Below are 12,188 nucleotides of genomic sequence, written 5' to 3'. Positions count from 1 at the left end.
CTCAATCTGCTACTCACTGTGGATACCTGACAGTAAAATGAGCATCCCATCAGCTCAGACAACCTAGTTCCCAGTTCACTGGTGTCCAAAGACCATAGGAAGGAAGAGTTCTCATTCTCTGCCATACAGCAAATTTTCAAGTCCTAAAATGTGTTTCCACTACACCTCAGAAATCCCAGGTGTTACAGCTCAGCGAGATCTTTCTACTATTTAATTTTCTACAATTGAGAGAGTTCAATTCAACACATTAACTTTTTTGCAACATGCACAGAGAAAATATTTTCCATTTGAAGCCACTTAAGTAACTAAGCCTCTCTGTACTTAAATGCTACATATTTGCCATTCACACTGTACAATGAATGTATACTTTGTCAAAAGCAACTTAGCCTGTGTTTTCCAAATGGAGACTTTGTTAATATGGAAGCTATTTGAAAGATGCATTAGAAAACACACAGTTTTTCCTCTGCACAATCAAATTATAGACAGGAAAGGCTGAGCACACATTTTGTGAACTGCAAAGAGAATGAAAGCAAGATAAAATAGGAAGGAAGTGAAATTAATCATGCTAAAAGCAAATAGCTCCAAGATAAAGCAGTTGGGAACCCTTTCAAAGTACCAAAGCCCTCATGTAAGTTGGGTTTGGACCTCAGTGTCCCTTGCCACACTCTCACTTCTGGTATCAGCAACCGTATGCATGATTAGCTACAAAAAGCACGACACCATTCTGTTGTTACTATACAACTCCCACTGCCATTTATAATCAGTTTGTCCATGAATATTTACCAGACTAAAGTAACACTCAAGACAAAAGTTTAACTAGGCCTACATCATCAGACAATCGCTCTTCTCTGGACTATGGTATTCTACACACTGAATCCTCCAATTTATATTCAAGCTAGTAAGAAGTCCAAAGTCAATTTTCATCACCTCTCTCTTCCAAATCTGCAGGAAAATCACAAGATTAAGGCAGTTCCCTAAATGCTGATGCCAGAAAAAGCTTACTGACACAGCTTTTAAAAGCTTCTCCTTAAGCAACAAGGCTTCCCCTTTCCCCTTAGAGACTCTATCCCAAACAGACTGTGTACACAAACAAAGCAGCAGAGCAAAATTGTCAGCAGTTGATACAAAGCCCATTTCTTTGCCAACGTCTGCAGTTAGAGGAGTTTCAGTAACTTTTTTATCTCATGGTAACTGTGATCTGGACACTAAATCTATCTTATCTCCTGCAGCTTTAGTTCCAGACCACATCAATAAAAACATTGTTTGTGTTACACTGCAGTCTTTCTCCGGGCACTGAAAAAGACTCCAGTAATACACACTGTGTCACACAGAGATGCACAGAAGTCTACTCATGCAATTCTTGTCAACTGCAGATTCACATAATTTCTTATTCCTTCAGTGCATTTTTCCCATAGATCTTTTTCTACCAATGCACAGATTATGCATCTATAAAAAGAAAGAAAAAAAAAGGAGCTTAACAAAAGGCAAGTGACTTTAACATACATTTAAAACCCTCTTTGTATACTGCAGGGTTTTTTGCTAAGGACAGACAACAGCCAGAGCAAAACCAGAGAAACATGCACCAATCCTATTTCTGTAAATGTCAGGGACAGAAAACTCTTCAGGAAAAGAGGAACAGAACAATTTTCTTCTTAGATGGCCATCTATGCACAGGAAGAATAAAGTTCTTCCAGAAGATACTGGCAAGACACGTAGGTGGAACGTGACCACAACAACGTGCCAAGAAGGCTCCCGCTATAACGAATGACACATAAGCGTTTCTCATGTCTCCTCCAGCTTCTTTCCCGGCAGGTCCCAGCAGCCGCCGCAGCACAGCACTGCGTCAGCTCCCTTGGAAAAAACCTCAGAGACAAATAAGTTTCTACAAGATCTGCAAACTGAAATGGAGTGAAGCCTCGGAAAGAGGCCAAACAAAGAAAATGGGTCGTTATTAATCCACTCTTAAGGCGGAGACACACACACCCACACTCACACCCACACCCACATACCCCAGCGAAATTGGAAAGAGGTAAGGTGAGAATATTCCCCTGATAGCAGAAGAAAAGGGTAAATGAAAGGAAAACGGAGGTACTTGGAGAAAAGAGGTTTGAGCTTCTCCTGGCAGCAGAACCCCCTTCTCTCCGTGACGGAAGCACCGAGGAGAAGAAGCAGAGGTGTGCGGTGGGGCCGCGACCTGGTGGAGGCCAGGTCGGCAAGGGCAGCGGCGGGGCGGGGGCCCGCGCAGGAGTGAGGGGGGCCTGGGCAGGAGCGAAGCACCGGCGGCGTGCCGGGGAGGGGAGGCTACGGGAGGGGAGGGCCCGGCGGGCGCCGGATCGGCCACGGCGCGCAGGACCTGCAGCCGAGGGCGACCTCTCCTCACCTCCAGGGTGGACACGGTGCTGGTGAAGAGGTCCTCGCCGTCCTCCAGCTCCTCGAGGTCGGCGGGCCGCGTCTCTCCCAGCGGCGGCGGCTCCCGCTCCGCCGCCATCTTCCCCTCCGGCCCGGCCCCCGCGCTCACGTGACTGCCCGCCGCCCCGCCGCACGTGACCGCGGCAGCCCGGCCGGGGAGGGGCCGGACAGTGTCCGTAGGGCCTGCGGCACCCCGACAGCCGCCACAGCCCCTGCCGCATCCCCACAGCCCCTGCCACATCCACAGCCCCTGCCACATCCATAGCCCCTGCCGCATCCATAGCCCCTGCGACACCCCGACAGCCGCCACAGCCCCTGCCGCATCCCCACAGCCCCTGCCACATCCACAGCCCCTGCCACATCCATAGCCCCTGCCGCATCCATAGCCCCTGCGACACCCCGACAGCCGCCACAGCCCCTGCCGCATCCACAGCCCCTGCCACATCCACAGCCCCTGCCACATCCATAGCCCCTGCCACATCCATAGCCCCTGCCACATCCATAGCCCCTGCGACACCCCGACAGCCGCCACAGCCCCTGCCACATCCACAGCCCCTGCCACATCCCCACAGCCCCTGCCACATCCATAGCCCCTGCGACACCCCGACAGCCGCCACAGCCCCTGCCACATCCACAGCCCCTGCCACATCCACAGCCCCTGCCACATCCCCACAGCCCCTGCCACATCCACACGGCCCCTGCCGCATCCCCACAGCCCCTGCCACATCCCCACAGCCCCTGCCACATCCACACAGCCCCTGCCACATCCACAGCCCCTGCCACATCCACACAGCCCCTGCCACATCCATAGCCCCTGCCACATCCATAGCCCCTGCCACATCCACACAGCCCCTGCCACATCCATAGCCCCTGCCACATCCATAGCCCCTGCGACACCCCGACAGCTGCCACAGCCCCTGCCACATCCCCACAGCCCCTGCCACATCCACACAGCCGCCACAGCCCCTGCCACATCCACACAGTCCCTGCCACATCCATAGTCCCTGCCACATCCACAGCCCCTGCGACATCCATAGCCCCTGCCACATCCTCACAGCCCCTGCGACATCCCCACAGCCGCCACAGCCTCTGCCACATCCAGAGCCCCTGCGATATCCATAGCCCCTACTACACCCCCGCAGCCGCCACAGCCCCTGCGACATCCCCACAGCCATCACAGCCCCTTGCCACATCCATAGCCCCTGCCACATCCCCACAGCCGCCACTGCCCCTGTGACACCCCCACAGCCGCCACAGCCCTTGCCACATCCATAGCCATCACAGCCCCTGCCACATCCATAGCCCCTGCCACACCCATAGCCATTACAGCCCCTGCCACATCCCCATGGCCATCACAGCCCCTGCCACAGCCGCAGCCCCTCATCAAACCCCTGCCACAGTCCCTGCCACATCCACAGGCCCTTCTCAAACCCGTGCCACAGCACCTGTCGCATCCACAGCACCTTAGTCTTCCCAAGAAGAGGTAAAGACACAGAATTCCTTAAGTTAGATTGTTTGGTTTGGGGCACTCATTAAGAAAGGTGTGTGAGAAGTTTAACTTCTTTGATTCAATAATGGGCTAAAGAGAACTGTGGACACAGAAACCTATTATAGGAGGGTTTTTTTTTATGTCAGAGGGGACAAGAAATAACCCAAAGATAACTACAGAACCTGGATTTTTAACTAATTGATATTCAGGGTTGAAAAACTGGATTAGTAAATATGTGTGGAAAAAGAACCAAAATTAGAGAAAAGTATTCAAAGAAATAAATTGGAAAATAATGACTGCTGCAGGAAAATTCAATAATGGGCTAAAGAGAACTGTGGACACAGAAACCTATTATAGGAGGGGTTTTTTTATGTCAGAGGGGACAAGAAATAACCCAAAGATAACTACAGAACCTGGATTTTTAACTAATTGATATTCAGGGTTGAAAAACTGGATTAGTAAATATGTGTGGAAAAAGAACCAAAATTAGAGAAAAGTATTCAAAGAAATAAATTGGAAAATAATGAATGCTGCAGGAAAATTTAGAGGGACTGCAAAAAGCCAATCACATATGAAATTGTGATATGTTACTGCAAAAAGCAAAACCCCAGTTTAAACCCAAGCCTTATCCTTGTCAGTGTAGATATTAATATGTATGTCATTTGACAAATACCTAAGAGCTACCTCATTCTACTAAGTGAAAATCTAAGAGGAAGGTACTCATGGATCCTAGTGGAAACTACAGCCACCCCTTCCTCTGCAGCCAATAAATCCACCTCTGTAATGCTGTGTGAGATGGATATGAATAAAGTTGCAAAGCTGCTGAACAGCAGAAGTAGAAATACCAAAGCTAAGTTTACATGTGGAGCTTGTGTATATGCCGCATGCCTACTTTAATTATCTGGTTATGTGATAAGATTTTACAGGAGCCTTCTTCCCAAGGAGCATTTACTACAGTCACAGTTTTCCCCTGTTTCCTAACTGTTCTGCATTCATTTATTATATGCATTCTCAAGTCTACACTGAAGACAAAAGGATTTGTCTTCTCACATCCATCCATTTCTCTGAGGTCTGTCAGGGCCTGTTTCACAGACATTGATGAATTTTATCTTGCGGGTATGATGCCCATTACACAGGCACTGAGCAGACATGGAAAAAATTTAGCCTAAACTATTTACTGACCTGGATGCCCTAATTGAGATCACAAGGATTTGTGGGTTTTTATTTGCTAGAATACCTAACATTTCAACAGTTTTCACCTAGGCAGGAAGCCCCAGTATCACAGTACTATCCTTACCCCCACCCATTTTCAGGAGCAGCCTTTTATTTCTTTCCTTCTCTATTGTGTCACTTTCTTCCCTTTATTAACCCTTGTCAGGTCCCAAACTTTCTTGATTAGCCTTGGGAGCCATTGAGAACCCTCTGAAAAAGGTAATTTCTGGTTTTGGCCCACCAGCCAATAGTTCCTCCAAATCAATACACCTGCTGCATGAAACTGTCACCGTACCACTCCTTCTTCTGCCCCCAGCATCTGTGGCCTCTGCAAGCCTCCGTAGCCCAGCACTTTAGAGGACATATAGAAGTCAAAAATGTACTCTGCATAAACACTCCTGGGAGCTCTTACACAATAAAAAGCTTCATTGTTTTTTTCCCGCAGAATCAGGTTTCACTCAGGAGTATAATACCCTAGGTTTTAAATTGTTTTTAAAATGAACAGTGTAACAGGGTTAGGGCTCCATATAATTTCCCTGGTTCAGCTCACAGAGGTGCTGAAGCCTTGAGATAGTTACAAGAAGTAATCTGGGTTTAGGCATTATACTTTTTACTACCTTCTGCCCATCTGTAAAAAATGATTAAATTAGATGCAAAATAAAGATGAATATGCTCTAAGCAATGTGAATCAAGGTTTGCAATCAAATATGTCAGATTTTTAGTGTCTTATTTCACTGACTCTATTTTAAGATTGTACTGGTACAATAGCCACTGTAATGTTGTGTTATTTTAGTAACTGAAATATCTATAGTGAAATAGTGAATATAGATAGTGAAACTGAAAGAAAAACATGACTCATGACTTAGAAATAGCTGTTTTGGGAGAGAGAGTGATAGAATTATGCAAGTTCAAGGTCAGCCTGTGTGGTTTGGATCTGGAGGGAGCCACAGGAGATCACCTAGTCTGTTTGCTGGAAAATGTTTGTAACCTTTTCTTCAACAACTCCAGTGATGAACACTCCAAAACTTCTGCAGCAAAACTGCTTTAATGCTTTGCTCTCTAGGATCAGAAAAGCAATTCCATCACTATCCTACCAGTCAAACATCTTCAAACACATATCAAGTCTAATTTTGCAGCAGCATGACACTGGCCTTGTTCAGTTTGTGACCATATTCAGGACAGCTATTGGCCTCACTTTATGTAGGAAGTGATTATTCAGACTGGATAAAATCTCTCCCTCCTGAATTTTGTATTTTTACCAACATTTACTCCAGTTTGTTTTGATGATTTTAAATTCTTTAACTGTGCTACTACTGTTTCGTGGCACTCGTAAATGCAGCATGCATTTTCCACTTTCTATTTCTGTTGAGAATATTTAATTGTATCAGGCCTATGTTAGATCACTTCATTCATCTTTCATTCAATTCATCCTTCCAAAAAAATTGTGATCACCGAAAAATAGCTTTTGACTTTGTTTTCTGCACTGGTTTTGTACCTACTCTATAATAGATTAACATATATTGTTTCATAAGCTTTCTTATGAAGCAGTCATAAAAGATAAATGTTCTAGAAATACCAAAGGAATGTTTCCTCACTGAGATTTTTCAAGAAAATGGCTAAATACGATGGGGGAACAACAACCACCAGAGCGCATAGAATTAGAGGAAATACATTTTTTGAGATTTTGTTTTTCCCTTTTATAAAATATATTAAAAGGAATATTGTGTTCTTGTATATTGACTGCACTCACTCACAGCAGTAGAGACTTTCTGTGAGTCAGCCTTCCTAAGAAAAATCACAAAGCACAAGTATTTACCAAATCTGTATGTTTGATTTTGTGCCCACTAATCCTTTCAGACAAATAAACTTTACACTTCGAATTATGATGACTGTTCTTTTGTTCTGTCTTTCCATCTCAGTATTTAATTGCGTATCTTAAAAAAAACAAACCTTTTCTGTCACCTTTTTTTGCCAGTGAGTGGTCAGTGTTCTCATATATTACAGAAAAATATTTTTAATGTATGTGAAAGAAACCAGTTCTTCTATCAGTTAGATATTTCATTTGCCTTTGGAGTAGTGGCATGTTCTGCCCTCTAACAAATAATGGAATGAGAATTTCTATTCCCTAGTTCATCTAATGTTCCAGTACACTTAAATATAGAGCTCTACTGGCACTAGCTGGGTATGTTTACCCTGTTAGAATGATGTAGAAGTACTTTTTTTTGAAGATTCTTAAGCACTAACAGCAGGTGAGAACTAAGCACTGGTTACTGTTACATATGCTGACCTGCTATTTAGATTTTCCTCCACTGTTTATTATTTACAAGAGAGAGTTTTGAATTTATTTTGCACTGCTAATCTTAGGTAATCCAGGTCATTGCAACTTAATAAAAGACAGAGTAGCCTCTGAGATCCTGATTTGCTTTGGGCTTCAGAGTCCTGCTGCTTGACAACTGTCAAATTTCATGGGTTGTGTTCTGATACAGGAGTCATGCTCGAGACAAATACCAGGATGTTGTTAGCAACATTTTACCTGATGTTTACCTGATGTCTCAGACTAACCTGAGACATCTCTTGCCAAAGTAGAAAATGTGTTTTAAAAGATCCAGAATGGATGGAGATGGGACAATACTTGAAAAAAGCATAATATGCAGCTGCCTGAAGTTAACACTTCTTCAGTGATCTGCTTTTGTCCACAGAGAGAAGCATAGTCTTAATCACATTAAAGGAAACTATGGGTTCCTAAGTGCCAAGTAATTCTGGCATATTCTGAGTTGGAAGAGACCCACAAGGATCATCAAGTGCAACTCCTAAGTAAATGTCCTGTGTGGGTATTGAACCCACAACTTGGTGTTACTAGCACCATGCTCTGACCAACTGTTAATCTCATCTCCCTGACCTAGTTTGTCCAGTTACAGCCCAGTTAAATTTTGTGCCATGTAATTTCAAACCTGTGGTGCATGACTAACTAAATTTCATACATTTCTATAACTATAAACTGTCTATAACTGTCTTGACCTGCTTTCCTGCTTTCAGAGAATGTAGCAAAATACTGTAAAATGTGCAGCTTGTCCAATGTAGGGCATGATCATTTGCAGCATTTTATTTATCAGCTTTAACTCATTTTATCAAGGATAAATTTTACAAGGTTTTTTATGTCAAATCACTGAAGTCAACATACATTTTTTACCATTCTCTGACTTGCTAGGACTTTCAGTTAGATATAAGAATATTAGAAGCCACCAATCTCTTCAAAGATTCATGTACAATCTTAGCTGTCATCCAAATGATGTTTGTATCCCCTAATTCTGGTTGCTATTCTTTGACACCATTTTTTTTAGAGCTATCTCTTCATATTTATGCTGTGAGTTGTCTTAATTCTTTCATCCAAAACTGAATGACACAAGAAAAAAGGAACAGTGAGGGAAGGAGTCTGGACCTTCCATACAATGTCAGAGACAAGTCACTGCACAGTATCAGTTGGTGCTGTCCCTGAGTGGCACATCAAAAGTTACCATTGGGAAATTCCTCCAGATAGAGAAGAGGTTTCATGTAAGGGAGGCCTTGATCTGAGCAATTTTTCTAGATCTTTGGAATTTTTCTGTAATGGATTCATGTTTCTTAAACTGTGGAACATTTTCTTTTCCTCAAATGGGAGACAGGGTCAGAGGCGATCCTCTTTTCTGCAGCTAATTTCTGGTACTACACTAGGAAATGCCCAGTGCCTCCTAACTCTTGCTGCCACCACTTCACCAGTGATGAATGTAACATTGCCATTCAATTTCATCTAATTTAATCTAGTGAGAGCTTTGTGGTCATAACCATAATGAAAACAGTTTCAAGGGGAAAACACCAAATCAAACCAAAACTACCAACAACAAACAAAGCAACAATTCATTTCCAAGTGTCTATTTGTAGGAGAATTTTTAAAAAAATTACCTGCTGAAAGCACACACTTTGAGAAAAAATTTCTGTAACCAGATCTACATCTCATTGTTTCTCTATCAGCCAGCAGTACTATCTCCATCTAGCGCAGGACTTACTAAGATGAGAGTTTAAAATGATTTTGTGTTATCACTTGATAGATGAAGAAGGTCTGTACTGTCTTTCTCTTTCAAAGTGTTATGATTCCTGTGCCGATCTTAGTTTAGAAGATTTGAGTAAGGCAGAATGTGAATGAAGTGGAAGATTTTTGCATATTTTTTCTTCATTGGACAATCATGGAAGAAGTCTAAGGGTAGAGAAGGTGGCAGTGTGGAAGAAAATGAGATTCGCATTTTTGATATGCAGAAAATGAGATATGCAATTTTTGATATGCAGCAAAAACCAGTATTATAACCACTCCAGCTCACTGCTGTAAACCTTGGCAGAACTGTGCTGTTCCATCAGGTCTGCAATCTGTGGGAAGGAAGCTTATTTCCCTGCTTGCTTGGCACAAAGTACGGGCTGCTATAAACATGTACACCAGCCTACTGGTGTTCTATGGGATCACAGTAATGGGGCCTTGATCCATCACAAGGGGACTGAGAGTTTTCAGGTGTTACCATCAGAATATATGCAAGTTTTACTGATGACAGTCTTTTTCTAAAAGATCTGTGTCCTCAAAATATTAAACTATAGTGCTGGTTAATTAATTAATTCATTCATAAAATGTATGTGGAAGGCAAAGGTGACATTGCTAATATGTCTTTGGAATATATAAGGAATAATATTTGTTATTTATATTCCAGATGGTGGACACAATGTATTTTGTATATTCTCTGGCCTTTGAAGTCATTGCTAGGGAGTTGCCAAGAGGATTTCCAAAGAGATTGTGGAAGGTCAGCTTTTTGGCTTCCAGGTGTTCCCTTGCTGCAATTACCCATGTACAAAATAAGGGAGTCGTTGCATCAGGTCTTATATAGGTTTTTAGTGCTTTTATATAGTTTGTCCCTCTCAGACTGCTGAGTGTGGTTTATTTGAGGTAATTCACCTAGATTTTAAAGCAGAAAGTAAGAGAATGGAAATCTGCTCTCTGAAACCACAGCTGGAATTTTAAGAACATGCATATCCAACACTTCTTTCCAAAATCCTGCACTTCAGCTCTCCCTTAGGTTTTTCATACGCATTTGGGTACAGTTCACATCAAATAACTTCAGGATAAAAGGTAGCAATCTAATGAAAGCTATTCCACTTAATTTGGGCTGTGGCAGGAGATAATAAAAATAAATAGATGATTTCTCAGGCATCCTATCTGTCTTTAACTCCTACACTAGGAGCAATTTAATGATGAGTGCCTATTTTCATTGCCAAGAGAGGAAGTTTATACTTATGTAGAGGCTTGACTTTAGACCAACTGTGATTAGGTGAGAAAATCCCATTCTGCAAAACATATGCACATAATCTAAATTATAAATTCTCCGAGTTGATGAGCCTTAATCTTAAATTTAGCTTTCTGGCTGATTATAGTATTTAGCATTATAAAAATTATAAAGTGACTGCAGAATTAACTTGAGAAAAAATAGTATTAATAATACTCCAAATAGTCCAAAATTAGCCTGAGAAAAAATTTCTACACTCCGTCCAGACGCACTGGTACACGTCTCCCGCTGCTTTAAAAGAACGAGAGCCCTAAAATAAAAGAAAACAAAATACACACTCCAACTTACAAATATCTCTCAAAATGTTTGCATTTGCATGGATTATGAGAGCTAGGAACAAGAAAGATTTGTTTCAAATATTTCCAGTCATTTTTTTTCACAATATAGCCTCCAGTCCACAGAGACTTTTTTTCCCCACTTTTTGGACATACACGATAAAGGCACGTGAAAACAATTTTGCATTGAAAATTGCACAGTGGATATGCCTGGACCAGAATTTGCTTTATTTCAAGTTTCACAGCCCAAATGCAGCTGTAATTTGCATCATTTACAATTTTGCTGTAAACTGACTTGGGGCATCTGTCTACGTTATAGCCAAACCAGGCAAAAGATAAGTAGGAAAAATGGAAATCTTCCAGCATAATTGATTTCCACCAAATAGCACTGTCTCTGGTTGTTATAACAATTAGTTTATCAATTTAATGTTGATTATGGCTTTCCCATTGAGGAATAGGAAAGCTTGCAAAACAGCAATGCAGAAGAATCTGGCACTGTTGCCACTAGAGCTGATACTGTATCTAATACATATATTTACTTTTCTTTAAGATATTTTCAGACATGTTAAGCAAAAATCTGGTTTTGCAAGACAATTCTCCTTTGACAAATTTTATTTCGCTCTGCTCTGGCTAATTTTATCCCCTGGAGGCATAAATCTGGGCTTTGAAAAATCTATTTCCTTCAAGCTTTTAATTCAAGTGATAACAGATGCTAAAGACAGAATAAGAAAAAAAAATATTAATCTCTCAAAAGTGTAGAGAAAGTGATCAACATAGTTTCTAAAGTTAATAAACATATTTTCAAATTTCTTCATAAGAAAACAGCTTCAAGAGCTCGGTGAAGTAATAAGTTAGGAGGAATCCATTGATGAATAGATGGGAACTTAAGTAAAAAAGCATTGAAATTAAATTGATATCTTAGAAGGGATTTTTTAAATGCTTGGCCTGCATAAACTACAAATTTAGCTACAGAGAGGGTGTGTGGCTTTCTAATAATCTATCTATTTTACATTGCATCCTACAGTATATTTTATTTGTCTTGATTAATTTTGTGTTGCATATATCAAAAAACAGGACACCAAGCCTCTCATTTCAATAACAGAGGTTACAAATATGATTTGGCAATAAGATAATTAATGAAATCACTGAATCTGCTTAGAAATAATTTTTGTGTAAACTGAAAGTGGTACTAATAAAATTCAGCATGACTATTCCAGAGTAGCCCATAGTGGGACTGTTTTAACTTCAACCCTTAAAAAACCCAGCATCACCATAAGGAAGCTCATTTTATCTTAGGTTTATTTTCACTTTCAGATAAAGACAGATAGTAAAGAGCTTTTGCTTACCTGTTTTTAAGCATGATATTGAATTTCCTTTAATGTAAGTATCCTCAGTTTTATGTTTCCCTTTTACTTAGGAAATACACACCTTCAAAGAGGAGTC

The 12,188-nt window shown here is 41.7% G+C and overlaps 1 protein-coding gene across 1 annotated transcript in view; it reads right to left on the bottom strand.

Annotated features, from left to right (window-relative positions):
- The window catches only part of SNX2 (sorting nexin 2), a 29,595-nt gene extending 27,092 nt beyond the window's left edge, over positions 1–2,503 (bottom strand). Inside the window, exon 1 of the mRNA XM_058823229.1 lies at positions 2,381–2,503. Coding sequence (XP_058679212.1) covers positions 2,381–2,488 — 108 coding nt within the window. The 5' untranslated portion in view covers positions 2,489–2,503. The remainder of the gene's footprint in view (positions 1–2,380) is intronic.
- Between the last annotated feature and the right edge of the window lie 9,685 nt (positions 2,504–12,188).

This window comes from Ammospiza caudacuta, chromosome Z, assembly GCF_027887145.1.
Source record: "Ammospiza caudacuta isolate bAmmCau1 chromosome Z, bAmmCau1.pri, whole genome shotgun sequence".
Classification (NCBI taxonomy): Eukaryota; Metazoa; Chordata; class Aves; order Passeriformes; family Passerellidae; genus Ammospiza; species Ammospiza caudacuta.
The sequence above is the reverse complement of the archived record's forward strand: the minus strand, read 5'-3'. Positions and strand labels throughout refer to the sequence as shown.